Raw genomic sequence first — 16697 nt, 5'->3', positions numbered from 1 at the left:
TAGTTCCCCCAACCCCATTTGGCATACCTTTTCATGTGTGGGTGGAAGTAAAAATGTGTTTGCCACATATGTGAAAATATTCAAGCCTATTTTAGTAATTCAGGTGTTTGGGGAGGGTGTTATGCATGCATAATGTGACTCTGCTTTTCCATTCCTCTCTGTTTAAATCACAGGGAATGCTTAAATGAAAAACCACATTATCACATGGTTTTGTTTATTTTTGAGTATTATGACTCAAATGACTTTCACAGTTTTGTAGGGCATTTCTGATCCAGAGCTGATAATTTTTATGTTTGAATATATTTGGTTAATAGATAATTCAGAGTACTTTGTTTTTGTAGCTGAATTTACTGTATTCAGTAGAGAGGAATAACATATGTTTTAATGTGCTTGAAATATAATGGGTTTGACATAAACTTGACTTTTCCTGTGCTTAAGGATTTCACATTCTGTGTCTTTCTTTTCTCAGGTTTTTTTTAAACTTCTTTATTTCCTGAAATATCCTCAGCATTATTTTATCCCTTTCATGAATAAGAAAACATACGCTTAGGGAAGTACTGGAAAAAAAAAAGGCTGTTTTATGTTGAATTGTACAGTCATTTTGTCTACTGATCTTCAAGAAAGAATGGTCAAATAACAACTGTGCAGGTAATCTCTGAGGTCATTTCTGCAGTTTATAAATTGCACAGTAGCTTTTCCAAATCTTACTTCTCCCCTCCTGTTCAATGATTATTTAGAATTTGGTTCTAGCAGGAGGGTTGAACTTCACAGAGTTTTTTTACATAACAGTACAAAGTCAGATGAAATAGTACTTTTTTCCCAAGGAGCTAAACCTTTGTGTGCTATTTCTCTGCTTTACAGCTCACATTGAGTTTCATCAGTGTGGCTTAATACAGTGCTGTTAATAAGGCAAAGCAGATTCCATAACAATTTTTACAGCTCATGAATCTTTATTCTGAAACAGTTTTAAAGAAGTTGCCAGTGAGGTTTTTCAAAACCCCTCCTGTAAAACTCACTTGTTCTTATGAAAAATCTTTTTTTCTTTTATTTCTACCTTTATTTCTGTACTTAATCTGAAGGACTTGAATCACATGGTTTATGATTCATGAAATTCATATGAACATAGATCTATTGGCATAGGTGGTATCAAAAATAGTACTTCTCTAAAAAGACAATTTTCCTTTCCCACATTGATCAACCCTATCCACATGTACACAGCTGTTATTTTTTTTTGTCTGGTTCATCAAGTTCTGATAAGTGAGATTTTGAATACCCATCTGATGAAAATTGTCTGCAATTCTGATTTTCTTAGCCATAAAAAGAATTTTACTCAAATTATCCTTAGTATTCAAAATGAAAGATTAGCTTTCCATTTTTGTTGATGTGGAAAAATAGCTCTTAGCTGCAGTAATTCATGCTACTGATATTTCCTATTTAACTTGGAAGGAGAGCAAATAATACTTCGTGAAGTATTTTTCATGCATTTTTTCTACTTAAAACATGAAGAAACAGGCATCATGCCTGTTTATGCACTTGCTTCCTGAGATGTTGACAATATTTCTCTATTTTGAGGTTTTTAGAAGAATGTTAAGAATGAATGTACTAGGATGAGGGAAAGGGGAGGGATATTTAGGTTTTTCATAAATGCTACTTGCTGTGCTCAGAAAGATTCTTAAGATTGGAAAGTCATATGTTTTCAATTCTCCTAAAGCAGTAAGATTTTGGTTTTGGTTGATTCCTTCTGAGACTCTCTAAATCAACTAAAGTTTCCATCCTCTAGAGTTTTTTATCCTTTTTCACTTTTGTTACATCTACAATTAAGATGAAAAACAGTTGACAGTATTTGCTGTAGATACTGCCTTCTGAACTATGAAGAGTAGATAATGTGACAGGGAACATGAGATGAGTAAATAACAGCAATGATAGCATTTAGCATTTTACTTACTTATTAATACTGTGTTGGAACCTGATTAGGATTTCTTCACTCTTCCTCTTTGAAAAATCTTGCTTTGGAGTTTGGGTAAGAATGTTCGTTTCATTTGGTGGGTCTCTGAAACTGAATACGAGCACAGGTGGCTTTTTTTCCCCCCTTCCCTTTTCTCTCTCCTTTTAGAAATGGTAAGATTTTTAGAACCACATATTTAAGATGAAGCTCATAAATTCATAACAAATTTTCAAAACATCTGTTTTCAAAAGTTTACTATCTGATTGCTTTACTGCTGGTTTTTAATTTGAAAAAAGTAACATCTTAGAATTCTTAATGATTAAAATTGTTACTGAGAATTATAGAAAAATAATGCTAAGGGAATTCAAACACTAAGTGCTAGTTCATGGTTATGTTTTCTGTTTTATTGAAAGCTGTTATAATTTACTACAGATAATTCGTAAGCTTTCTTCCTGGCATAGTAATTTGTGATCTCTTTGATGTAGTTTCTCCTAATGAAGGGAGGTGGGCAGGAGAAAAACTGCACTTACATCTTTTGAACATGTTTAGGGTAATAGTGATAAAAATTCCGTCTCATAGCTCAGAAAAGGAAAAATGAGATTAATTTTCTACAGCAACCATCTGCTGTTCAAACTGTTCTCAGTGGCTTGCACACAACTCCACTGTATGCTCACTGAAGTAAGGATTAATGAACAATTGATTCTTTGCAAGCTATTCAAGGTTTGAACCTTAACGTGGTCTAGAGAACTGTGAAACACCCTAACATTATAGAAGGAATGCAACATATCCAGGAGTAGTACACTGTATATTTGGAATACTTTATTTTATGAGTAAAAGGAGACATTTCTGATTATTTTTAAGTATTCCTTTTCACAATTGAAGGTTTTATTTCTTTAATTACTGGTCTGTTTGGGGTTTGGTTTTTGTCAGTCACAATTGACTTTTGAATTAACTCTTCTCTTTGACAATGCTTATCTTTGTTGAAATCAGACAAGTGTGCTGGATAGTTGCAGAGTCTGGAAAGGTAGTCACTAGCAAACTGCTGCATATAAAAAACCCTCAGTGTGCTGTGTGTTATTGAATACCTGGCTGTTGGGGAAGGGTAACTATCAAGGCTGACCATGTTCTCCCCTTTGTGAACTGACTGTTTGTCTTTCAGTGCTTGACCAACAGATGTACCAGCACCTCCAAAGCTAAGATACACTGATAGGATTCCCAACATCTTATTAGTTATCCTGTGCTTGAAGTGTGATGTTCATGTAATTCAGTTTTTCCTCCTGGGGGAGGCCAGAGGACAGAAATAAAGTAGAATGTTGTAAAGCATGGGGATTTCCCAAGTAATTCAATTTGGAAATAAGGTATATAATTAAGATCACAAATGAGTATGCTCAAGTGGAATTTGTGTGACTGAATTTTTCTGAAGTGCTTTTATATTCTGTGGTCCAAAATTAACAAGAGAAAAATCAGAACAAGCGCAAGGTAAAGAGAGATTTATAGCTGTGTCACAAGAAGAGGGCTGCAACATAAACAGCTTCCTTCTTGATGAAATTGTAATGGGCATTAATAGTCTCAGGAGCTCTGTTCACTGTCATTCAGAATAGTTTGATGGTACAAAAATGTGCTGGATTTGCTCCATTTGATTTAGAAGCTACTATATTGAAATGAAAATTTCTGTGACTTGAAAGAGTCTGTTGATCTATACCTACATTCAAGAATATTTTTTATGTCCCATTTTCCTGTCACATTTCTTCTGTAACTTTCAATATCTTTTGCTCACATGATTAATCTGTAGAGTAATGGCATTTGACAACTGGAAGAATCCTTATATGATCTTCACAGTCAGAATTAAGCACTTGGAGAAGATCATGAACTTCATGATCAGACAGAGACATGACTTTATTTCATAACCTTTGTTCATGATATGCTAGTATTTATCCATTGATTTGTGTGCCTTATTGATGTGTTTAATTATTGACAGCTATTCACATTATTGAATGACGTCATATTAAACTCAAGGTAATTCAAGTAGATTTAGTGAGACAACAGACTTGCAATACGTCTTACTATTGTTGACCTTACTGTTCATATTATTGTTTATTAATTAAAAGCAGTTATCTGAGCCAATGATAGTGTCTTTTGTACACTATTTAAATTAATATCTAACACGTTTATTGCAAATTACAAAATTTAGCTTGTTTCTTTTTTAGTGCCAGAATTGTACACTGGCATGATGTACATGAGTCTTCTGTTAGATTTCTGCTGAAGAAACTGCTTTTGTGCAGTTTATAGGAGTTACAGCAAATGATACTAATCAAACTTGGAATAATTCTTTGATTGTGAAAGACTTGATTGTGGCAGAACCACAATAAATTAATGAATGAGTTAAAGTGGTATAAGAAATTACAGAAGGCTTTCATAAAAAGTACTGGTTATGGTTAATGTACAGATGCAATTAAAATAAATCCTTCAACAGATCATTTTATTTCAGTTTATGGTGTTACTTTCTTTGGTTAGTTCTCTGAAGAATTATCAGAATTTTTCCTTCATAAATAAGTTTTTGAAATGTCATGTTGTCAAAAAGTTGTTCACTGAAGTACAGAATCCTTGGAGTTAACCAGGAAAAAAATCCTTTCAATTTTAATTCTTTAACTTTTTGGTTTTACCACACTTACTTAAATGTTAAAAACCATTATGTTAATAACTCTAAATAGTATTTTTTGTGGGTTTGTTTGTTTTATGCTTTCTTTGCAAATCGTTTTCTAAAACTTGAGTATTATTATTAAACAAGTGTGCAGTTTGATAGCACTTCCTATCTATTTGTAGTATAACAGCTTCTGAGTGAGACATTCATTCATTCATTCATTCAGCAAGAAGTATCAAAAGAAGGAGATAAAGGAAGTTTGTTTCTTGTGATGTTTTTTCACTGAGGCAGTAGTGAAAGCAATAGTGTTGTGTATAGGGGAAAAACAAATTACGGTATATTGAGAATTTTCTCCTAAGTCTCACAATTTCCCACCCAAGGAAGAGAAATAGTAATGATTGGTTTCTATCATGCAGCATGGTGGTGTGGTACAGGAATTCTTGGAATGGGGCTGGGAGGTGTTGTGTGCTGAGACTTTGGGTTAATGGAGGCATGCAGAGAGTCCCTAGAATCCATACTTGTGACATTACACTTATGAACAAAAGCATAGAAATCACAATAGCAGTAATCCCCACCCCTTTTTAATTTGCTGAATTCATGTTCAGCACAAAGTCTCCAGAGAAGATGACTCCACCACCTCCCTAGGCAGCTTACTCCAATTCCTAACCAGACTGTCAGTGAAGAATTTTTTTCTAGTTTCTAATCTGAGCCTTCCCTGGCAGTATTTAAGGCCATTTCCTCTCGTCCTTTCATGTGGGATGCGACAGAGCAGACTGACCCCCACCTGGTTTCAATCTCTTTTTCTCCCAGCTGAGCATTCCCACCTGCCTCAGCTGCTCCTCAGCAGACCTGTGCTCCAGACCCTTCCCCAGCTCTGTTCCCTTCTCTGGATACGCTCCAGCCCCTTAATGTCCTTCCTGAATTGTGGGGCCCAGAAATGGACACCAGTGCCCAGCACAGGGGGATGGTCAATGCCTGGACAAAATATGCCTTTATCTGGCATTGTGTTATCTTTTCAGGCAATTGCCTGTAGTATTTCCAGCTACCAGAGAAGGTGTAAGAGATACTAATATGTGTGTTGTTGAGAAATGGAGAAGGACTCCATTTCTCACTAAGGAGAAAAATGTGGGAGTTTTTTTTTTTATTTAGTAGTAAGTTACTTTGTATACTAAAATGAAGTTTTCTTATCTAATTTTCACTTGGCAAATTGTTAAAATCGGTGCTAAATATAATTTCCAGAGTTTGTGTGAAACTTTGTATAGTGCTCATCTGTCTACATACCATCATGTTGTAGGCTTAATTTCTAATAAATATTAGCTATATGATATCACTCACTATTTTACTATGTAGCAAGATTTCTAGACTCTTGAATTATAAATGCTTAGCTTTAAAACTTCTTGATCTACTTGTGACTGAGTGTTCTAAATGTAATTCTTCTTCAGCTCCATTTCTGTTGAAATGTATCTTAGAGAAATTGTATCTCACATATTTGCACAGACTGAAAATTCTGCTTTCCTTTTCATAGGATAAGAAATGGGTTCTCAATCATGAAGATGTCACACTGGGGGAATTACTGGGCAAAGTAAGTAATAAAGTGAGCTAAATAACATTTGAGTATGTATACTGTAATCATTAAGCTATTTCTGTATACCTTTTCTTTTAAATTACTGTGGTATGCAATTTTTATGTCTTTTTTTTTATGCAAGACAGCCTTATGCTTTAAACAGATGTAAATCGCACCTGCTAGTAAACATTGTAATGGTTGTGCTGAAATTATTTGACTAGCATACATTTTTTTTCTCTCTTTTGGAAGGGTTTTGAGTGAACTGGATTTATATAAAACATGATGAGGCTGTTTTAGTTTCTGTAGTCTGAGAAAAATGTTGCAAAATATAAATAAAAATATGTAGAGAAACAGGTGGATGTTTATGTATTTGTGTATAAAATTTGATATGATGAGATTACTAGATCCTTATTTCTTAAATGCTAATTGCTTGTGCATGATTATTTTCACTCATTCATTGATGCAGTTAGGTAATTTCACAATCTTATTTGTATTATATTAATTCTTGTGTAGTTTATAAACTTGCAGTTTACAAAGTCTGCTTAGAAAGTACTAGTCTTTAAAATCAGGGAAACTTCTCACATTTTTGGCACCTTTGCACCTATAAAGACCATTTTGAGTGCTACTCTGGACACTCAAAAGTTTTTGAAAAGATTTTCCAAAAACTGAAAAAAATTAGATTAAATGAGGAAGAGACAAATCAAAGCAGTAATTGTCTTCTTAATATGATATACACTAAAACCATCAATAAGAAATTCAAGAGGTGGAGAGAATGAAATACTGCCATAAACTTCTGTTACCCAGGATAAAATCTCTTTGGCAGTGTAAGACAACAAGAAGTATGACCAGACAGAGCTGTGCCTTTAAAAAATGCAGGTAGTGTAGGATCTTCACATTCTTAAACAGGATAGTATCAAGGAAGAAAAATAAAGATGTTCCAGCCATAAAAAAGCTTTGACTTGCTAAAAAATAAATATGAATTCACTCTGATGTGTAAAGACAAAGCAATTTGAAAAGCATTTTAGTAAATTCAGTTTACATGTGTTGTGCATGTTTTTGGCACAAAGCATTTTTAACATTCAGTAAAGGCAACTCAGAATTTTAAAGTGATTATAGAAGGATATGTTATTTAAAAAATACGGAACAGGCTAAAAGCTTTCTTGGAATGCAGCATGAGTCTTATGCATTCAACTCTCAAAAGATGTAGTCATACTAAAAAAAGATAAGAATGACATGAACTTCAGCATCTGTATGACAAAATGTGAAACAAACTATAGGCATTCACCACAGAAGTGAGAAATCTGAGAGTCGACAAAACCTTGAGTGGCCTGGAAAAGATGAGGAAGAAATCACAAAATTCAGTCACAAAATTTTAATGTGTAAAAGATGCAGGCTTTGGAAGAGATCACCTCAGGAGTGAATGGTCAGTTTATTTACTCAGCATTAATTCTATAATACCCCACAAAATGAAAGTTGCATAATAGGAACATGTTATACTAAAAATTGTGTATCTAATAATACTTGAATGTTGTCCATAAAGAAGTAGAGCATTTTCAAGACTTAAATAAAGCTTAGGGTGGGTTTAGATTTCACTGTTAAATTATTCTGACCAGAAGGGTAGAGGAGAAGTGAACTGGGAGCAACTCAGTTGCTTACCTTGGGTGCCTGATGCCATTTCAGATCTGAAGAGGTAGTGTGCTAGCCTCTGGCAGTGCTTTAGAAGGGCTATCAGGGATCCTAAGCCTCGCTTGCAAGCTACATCTTCCTTGTCCCAGCATACATAAAAAATTTCTGCAGGTGTGTTCAGCCCTGTATTTATTCTCTTGTTACTGGAAGCACATTACTGTTTTCCATCTGTGAGTTTCTTTTTTCCCCTTTTCTGTCTTTCTTTGGCAACACTAAATTCAGCTGCATGAGGTAATGAAATCTTCATCACCCAGGAAAGGAAGGAAAGCATCCCCAGCAGACTTCTTTGAAGTCACCTGTAGCAGGACACAGAAGTGTAGTGCATGTGGAAATTAATCAGACATAGTTTCAAAATTGAGTTGTGCTTATTTGGGAAATAAAAGCTTAACTGGAAGTATGAGATCTATAGTTTCCTTCTTGTTTCCTTTTCTTGAGGTTTTTTTCATTCATACCAGTGTTCTGTATTTCCTTCTTTCAATTTGTGTTCTAATTAATTTTCCTTTTTTTTCATTAAGTCAAAACACATCTGGTAGAGACTTTTATGGTATTAATTACTTAATTTTTCTTCTATGAAAGCTAAATAATCTAACTTGCCTTGGGGGTATGTTGTTCACTGCATAAAATGTCTGATTATAAAAGGAGCTGCTTTCTAAAGTCTTGTCCAAATGGAAGCTTTACAAATTTGTCTTTATAGAGCAATGCTGAGCTTGGGTTTTAAAGAAATTCTGTATCACGAGACACAACATTTTGCAGTGGGTTTAATTTATGATAAAAATTAGTATTCAGTGTTTTCATTTTTCATATTTTGTATTTTTTCTTTCTTTCATATGAGAATGTTTGTTTTATTTTGGTGAGTTTTGCCACAGTTTTTGAAATCAGTTTTTGGTCTTTTCCAGACTGCAAGTTAAGAATTATTCACAAAATATAATAGTGTGAAAATGAAGGCATGCAGGATCAGGAATAAGAAGGACAAAGTATTACCGTCAGTGTCAATTGATTTGAAAAGTTCCTGAGAGGTTTTAAGAGAGAATTCTAATTACTTAATTAATGGTGTTTTTTTCCCCCTCTTTCCAGCAAGGTCAAACCAGAACTTACAAGCTATGTACATATAATAGATGTCCTATGTCAGAGTGACCAGCTTTGGTTAGGGCAGATACACAAAATCTCACTGGCTTCGTAAAGACATTCCAAAGTTCTGTTCCAGTTTCAATATCTGTCTGCATTATTTTTTCTGGCAATTCATTAAGATTTTATTTACTTAGAATGATCTTTTTCCCCCTGATTTCAGGGTAATTTTGGTGAGGTGTATAAAGGAACGTTAAAGGATAAAACTCCTGTCGCTGTAAAAACTTGCAAAGAAGATCTTCCTCAGGAACTGAAAATAAAATTTCTGTCAGAAGCCAGGTAGGTTCTCTAAAATTATTTGTGGCAGGTTTTTTTCAGTTTTTATTACCAGATACATTTACAAAACCTGACCTTAAAAATTAAAAAAAGCAGTAGTCAAACTTTTCCTTCCTTTCTCTCCCTCAGTACATTCCACAACTGTTGCCCTGGTAACTAAACATTTGCATTTTTAACATGTGAATGCAATAGCATCTGCACTTGCTGAAACCATCTCTTTGACAAAGCAAGTCATGCCTGTAAAATAAATCTTGTTTTCTTAAGTGCTTTCATTTAGAACTTCTAAGATGTGCCTTGAGGATTGGGATAAGAAGACTGGAAGATGTTGTTAATTTAAATGTGATTGTACCAGGCCTAAATCCTGCCTTACATGCATGGCTAACAGAGGTGATCAAATGTGCCCAGACTACTTTTCTTTGTGGGGTATAGACTCCATTTAGTCATTTTTGTTTTGCAAGAAGAGCTTGTTCTAGTTAGAGATATTTTATACTGTGTCAATCAGCATGAGATTATATGCTTATTTTTCAAATTACAGTCATGACGGAATGTGCAAAGTATTCTGAGTGTCAGCTGATGTGCATAGGTAGGTTCTGAGACTCCAGGGAGAGGAGTGTCTTGAGATAAATGGCATCATTTTTAAACTACCTTGTTGCTTCTTGCTATGAAGCTTCATATGTTTCAATTTCCACTCCCAAACTAGTATGATCAGTATTGAAAAATAGAAGATACTATCTGCATTTATAGAATTATGATAAGCCAGCCTATCTATTGAATAATTTTTAAAAACTTGGCAATGGCACAGATATGTCATTTGTTAAGCAGCTTGACACTAATGGGGAAAAAAATGGTCTGAAAAAATGGAATGTCTTATTTTTAGTTAAATGTGTTATGTACCAGGTAGGTTAGCATTTTACTCTTGATCCTAGGGAGGAAGGGGAAAAGAGAGGGTGTTTTGAGTCAGCAAATATCAGAAGGAACATTTAAGTTACAAGGTCTCTGTTGAATTTCTTCTTGCTCTTCATTTCACTTACAAATCATAGCATGCTGTTTTAGGCTGGAAATGTTCTTCTTATTAAAGCACGTCAGAAGATGTAAATGTTTTCATTTAATTCTCAAAATTGCTGTCCTTATAGTCTTCTAAAACTTGTTGTATTAATTAATCTCTCAAAATTGGAACAAATGTGCTTTTGAACAGTGCAGCAGGGAAGTGTAACAGGCACGCTGTGCATACTGTTTTGATGTAGCGCTGCTTCTGGTCCACCACTGAAATTCTGATTAAATACAAGGGTTCTTAAGAAACTGCAAACCTTTCAGGCCATTTTTCAGTTATGTAGATTAATGTCACATAGACAAATGGTAAAACTACAATAAGAATAATTTTTGATTAATTAATGAATCCGTTATGATTTTCATTTCAGAGTGGTAACAAAAGAGTGTAACAAAATCTGTTACATTGATTTGATAACAGTAATGATATTCTTTTCTTTGATAACAATAATGACATCTTCCATTAACATAACATTAGAAGTTTAAGATATTTTCCTAAAATATTTAATCAGCCTGTACAATAAAGTTTATTAATATAATAAACTTCTTGTGTATTTTGCAGAATACTCAAGCAATATGATCATGCTAATATTGTAAAACTTATAGGAGTTTGCACTCAACGACAGCCTATATATATCGTTATGGAACTTGTTCCAGGTAATTGTTTTTTTTCCCTTTTTTAGCAGCATATTTCCATAGGTTTCATTGTTTCCATAATGTGAAATGTATTTTTTTCTGTGTGTCTTATTCTGCATTCTGTGGCTGACCTGAAAAGTCACCTGTGTTGCAAATCTTTGGGAATGCTGGATTCTACTAGCTTTGGAGTGGTTGAGCTCCAGAAATCTGTTGAGAATTTTCCTGCAGCCTTTAAAGACAACAGAAGCTTCATTAGTCTCCTGATGAGATATTAAATGGCATTTCCTTTAACAGTAGAATTAGGTAGTGAATATTAAGAAGCATTTAAAGAAACTTCATGTCTGGGTGATGTCTCAATTTTAATAACTCATGTTTGGGTGACCTTTAGTAATATACCTTTTTTTCTTTACTAGCATGTACTGTTTGGTTTTGGGTTGCTTTTGATTTATTTTTGGAAGCAAGTTAATTTTATTCAGCAATGGCTGGAGTGAATTTCAAGTTGTTGGGATGATAATAGCTTTTGGGCAATTTTACCTCTTTGTTGATTTTCTCAGCAGCTGGAAAACGTGTTGATTTGATAGCCTCTAGTACTACTTAATATGCAACACTGTATTTGTTTTATATATCACTGGATTTGTCTTCAAAATTATACAGCAAGCTGCTTTGAGAACCATTTTATTCATGAAGACTTCGACTGCTTATAATTCTTGAGTACAGGCTGTAGAATGAGAGCACTGATTAAATATTTGACTTTGTGGAGTTTTCTGCCTTTATTAAATTAGATTCTATTAGATTATTATATTTGTATGCACAATTAACTTCATTAAAATGGGGACTGAAGGCAGTGTCCTCAGTTTTAAGGGGTACTTTAGTATTCAGCTTCTCCAGACATGTCTGAAGATAAAACTAAATCCTGATTTTTTAACACCTTTATCATTCTGCTACAGGTTTTTCAGAGTCTTGTACAAGTTGAAACATGCTAATGCAGTTGAGGAGTAATTGAATGAGAACTTTCCTCTGGTTCTCATACCTGTAACGCAGTTCAAGTCTATGCAAACATTCTTGGTTTTGAACTTGCTTCAGAAGGAAGCTTCTTGCAAGGAGAATTGTTGCCCTGTTTCAATGGTCTGTAAACCGCCTGGGCTGGCTGCCCTCCCTTCGTGTCCTCATAAACATGGGACTGCCTTCAAGCCATCGTACTTTCTACATGCCCTTACATCTTGGCACACCAAGAGACTGACCAAATCAGCAGAAAACATAAATATGCCAGAGAAAAGTCAAGTCATTTAGATAAGTAGAGAAGCAGTGATCCTGATGTTACTGTTTTTCTCTTTTTTTAACGACAAGTTTGGATGAGATTACAAAAAAATGATAGTTAATAGTGCTCTGACTTGGTATTTAATGCTGGCCTTTAAAGAACAGGATAGTGGTAAACTCGTCTTCCACTTGATACTAAACTTTCTCGTTATCTTCATTGTTTTGTCTTAAATGGGTTTATGCTTGGTGTTTAAACAGTTTGACTCTGACATTCTGTTTAATAACTAAAAATGTTAAGTTTTAACTTAGAATTCTATTCTGTGAATGCATGGCTGAGAACACATATTTTATAAATGTCTGACGGTTTTTTTCCCTGAAGATAAAATTAGAAGCATCTCCATGAAACAAAGGATTTCTCCTGTGTTTTCTAACTTTTGCTAATGCTTGCAAATTATCTGCCATTTATATATCCCAAATACATGCGCACCTACTGTGTCTTATGAGACTCCTGTGGTGTGGTTCCATAGCAGTTAAATTCTGCTTTGCATTCCAGATTCTGATTTTAAATCAGAGTCGTAATTTATTCAGGTATTAGAAATGTATATTGAAACTTAACACTTTATATAGAGAGGTGCTACTCTGCTAGTGATTCTGTCATAATCTGGCTCTGCAGAGATAGCTTTGTTGCAAATGTAAATAGGTTTGAAAACCATGCATATGGATAAAGGCATCAGTGAAAACAGTAAAGAAAGGTTGCTGGTGCATTTTTAATTATGTGTCCATCCTTTGTTACGTGCAAAAATAGCCCAAATGTTGCCAGCAAATAGCAGAGAAATTGAGTTGTCAAAGGCAATTATCCCTTGCACTAGACCCTTTTCCTGGGGGGTGTTGTGGGGGTGTTAACAAAAGTGATCTGTGTCCTCTAGTAAGAGCCATAGTGATAAAGAAATGTCAGGATTGGGTGATGTAGGGAGGATTAGCTGAACTAATAAACAAAGTAGCATATCATGGAAACATAGAATCATAGAACAGTTTGGGTTGGAAGGGGCCTTGAGGATCATCCAGTTCCAACTCCCTGCCATAGGCAGGGACACCTTCTGCTAGAACAGGTAGCTCAGAGCCCCACCAGCCTGGCCTTGAACACAGCTCTTATTAGCACTACATATTAGCAAGAAAAAAAACATCCTTTGCATACTATTGACTTGCTGTTGGCCATACTGATCTCACTGTACATGTCCTACCAGTGTCAATCTCTCATCTCCACTAGAAGGAAAGACTTGATCCTTTTTGCAATCCACCTTAAAAGGCACTAGGAAAAGGACTTAATATAAAGTATATGTATGTTATATAGATCCCTCTTTAAGGGATGCACATACAGGAAAAGGCATCTGATCTCCCTGCCATTGGCTGGGTTTTTAGAGGGCCAGGTCTCTTCTCTCCTGAGTCTTGTCCTACAGGTCTTTCTGCAGGTTCCTCTGGAAGTGGGAAGGAGCACCTTGTACAGAATGTGTGCACTGTTTATTGTAGAATTTAGATTTATTACTGCTTTCTATAAGCTATAATTGTTGAAAAAATAAACTAGGTAAAATATTCTTTGTTGTATATAAACAGAAGCTAAAATGTATGTAGCAGCAATTTCCTTCATGTTTGTATGGAAAGTTACATGTATGAAAGAAATGTGACCTAAAAACAGAATTCAGGAATTTGCAGAGAGTTGCTAAAAGACAATTTTTGTTTTAAATCCTAAACAAATTTCCCTGCCTATCCTCCCCTTGCCTTTCCAAAATTACCAAGATAGCCATGGAAACTAAACCATTACTATCTTTCTTATTAAAGTTTTATGTATTTGTAAGTTGAGATCTATACACAAATCAGATTTATGGGCTTAAGTTATGCTAGCTAGCTTCTGTGAAGAAGGAATTTAGCAAGCAGATGGTTTTAAAATTTTTGTGATTGCATAATGGATAAATTTTCAGTAACCTTTAAAGCTTGCAATTAATTGATTTCATTCTTCTTTACCTAAATGAGATTGAAATACCAACAAAAAGAGTAGACAGCCAAGATATATTCTTAACAGCCCAGTACTGTAGAACAATATTGTAGTTGCTGGATGGCTTTTCAACTACCATGAAATTATAAAACCTCCTGAATTTTACAGTGGCCTGGTTTTCTTCTGTGAAATTTTTAATAGACTAAGAAATGAGAAAACAGCTTTACTTGGAAATTATCTTTTTATTAAAACATTTTGTTGTTAATGGAGAACTTACCATTGGGATTTCCCTTTCTTGTATAACTTGTGTGACTATGACAACTCTTCCTAGTTTGAAAATATTAAGACTCTTTAAAAGACTGCTGCTTAGATAAACCAGACTGTTGCAACATGTTAGTGTCTTGAAGGACTGAACATCATGTAGGTTGCAATAAGTTATTTTCTTTGTAATGTTCTTCTTAATTCTTGCTGCTTTATAGTGAAATGATTTCTAAGATGGATTTGATAAGGTTTGTTGCAAAGGTCACATTTGGTGGAGGCTTATTTCTGGTATCTTCTGATCTAAAAATAGGAATACTGTACTGTTTAATAACTGAATACAGTAACTTTTTATTAATCTGTTGTGATATCCTTTAAGTACACAGTTTATCCTAAGACAGATAGAAGTTAAAATGAGAATTGTTAATGAATTTTGGGGAAAGAAGCCCCATATGTTGAGACTTGCCTAACGCTTGATGGTATAGAACTGTGAGTTTGTATTGTCCTATGGACTTGACTGACCTGAAAAGTAATGAAGTAAATGTGCAACACTAATCATAAAGCTGTTCAGGGAAAATTGGTGCATATCTGCAACCACTAGAATTTTCTAATGTAGATAAACCTTTGCCAGGGATGGTTTCCACATGAGAAAGAGCAGAATTTCATGGAAGAGTTTATAATGCTGTGTAAGAAAGAGTGTCACTTTCCTGACAAGTCAATCTGAAAAACTGCGCATTATACTCACATTTTCTGTGTTAATTTATTCATTTTTCTTTGCTCTGTGTCTGTTGTCCCAGTGGGATTTTGGTGCTTTATCTTGCATTGTTGACCTTAAAACTTTTCTTAAAAGAAGAAAAAGAAATAATTATGAGGAACTCCTTTGGTATTCAGAACAGCAAAAGAACTATTTGCCATTATTGTCTCTTAAGGCCTCACAAGGCATAAGGAGTTTTCGTAACAGCTCATTCTTAGCAAGTTTATACGATGATCAATAAGACTGCCTGGAATACTGCTGGAGTAGTCTCAGACTGACAGCCTGAGACAAATGGATGCTGAATTTTGTTGGGGCATGGAGAAGATTTATCAGGAAAATGCTGAAGGGGCTACAGAGCCTGCTTCTTGTTCTTTTCTCTTCAAAGTGAACTCAGCATCTTTTCACAGAAAAGGACAGGGAAAAAAAAGAAACTAAAATGCCCTTCTCTTTTACCCTTTCTGTTATCTTTCTGGCCCCAACTTCACTTTTAGTGGTCATGAATGACAAAGTGGGTTTTAATTCATTGCATTACTCAGGATCATTTAACTGCATTTTCATTTGCTTATAATTTATCGTTCAATCTCCCATGTAATCAAAAAGGAGCTGCAGGAGTCCCAGTAAAAATTTCAATGTTTTTTCCTCTTCCTTTAGGGAAAGAACAAATCAAGATCAAATGTAATCTGTAAAATACAAAAAGCAATCCTAAGTTACAACATTCTTTCTTCTCCTTCTTTATGTTAATTTCAATTTACTTGAAACTTAGTTAGTCCTGAAAAGAGAATTTAATTAGAAGGTAAGGACATGGCATGTCTCTGAAATGTGTGTTCTAGAATGGGGCATTTTGAGGATTGATGTGGAATCCTGTGGTGCAGTTACCACTTTATACAACTATTTCAGCAGCTTATCTTGTAAAACCTTCCACAGCGCCTCTGTCCCTCCAGCAAAGAGCTGGCAAGATAAGCACCATCATGATGCTTGCACCAACTCTCTCTGGAAAGATTTGTCTAATTAAAAGTAGATGCAAACATCTTTGTATGTTCCAGTGCTTGATTCAAGATAGTAGAAGGAAGCTTGAAGTCGTATGTTTTGTGACCTGCTCCTTTTAGGAGCTGGAATGTTTAAACTCAAGTTGGTAGCATACTTGCTATGGGTTTCTGTATATTTAAATTTTTTCATTTAAAATTTACTTTATAAGTAAATTTTTATAAATAACATAGTTAAAAACCCAAAAATATTTTGGAATAATTTTATTTCTGCTATATCAGGCATTCAGTTGTAGGCAATTGAAGTGTCTGTCTTGGCTGTTGACTCTTAATATAGCTTCCTCTAGCATATGCATTATGCTAATATGATCCATGATGAGGATAATATATATTATGAAATATATATATGAAATATATATATATATATTCATATATATATGAAAACTAGATGATCTTCCTGTATCAGATCCTTGCCTCACACCGTTCTAAACAGTTTCCCAGCAGTTGTCTCGTGTCTCCTGATCCATTCTAGGGC

At 34.6% G+C, this 16697-nt stretch overlaps 1 protein-coding gene across 10 annotated transcripts in view; it reads left to right on the top strand.

The window, feature by feature from the left end:
* The window catches only part of FER (FER tyrosine kinase), a 157754-nt gene that overhangs the window by 96550 nt on the left and 44507 nt on the right, over positions 1 to 16697 (top strand). For all 10 annotated transcript variants that reach the window (XR_015280685.1, XM_086868392.1, XM_086868395.1 and 7 more), the window contains 3 exons: positions 6112 to 6168; positions 9125 to 9240; positions 10847 to 10941. Coding sequence is in view for 9 of the 10 variants with exons in the window: in XM_086868392.1 (XP_086724518.1) it covers positions 6112 to 6168; positions 9125 to 9240; positions 10847 to 10941 (268 nt within the window). In the remaining variant the exon portion in view is untranslated. The remainder of the gene's footprint in view (positions 1 to 6111; positions 6169 to 9124; positions 9241 to 10846; positions 10942 to 16697) is intronic.

The sequence above is a fragment of the Cyanistes caeruleus genome, chromosome Z (genome assembly GCF_971803275.1).
Source record: "Cyanistes caeruleus chromosome Z, bCyaCae1.hap1.1, whole genome shotgun sequence".
Classification (NCBI taxonomy): domain Eukaryota; kingdom Metazoa; phylum Chordata; class Aves; order Passeriformes; family Paridae; genus Cyanistes; species Cyanistes caeruleus.
This window is presented reverse-complemented; position numbering and strand designations above follow the sequence as displayed.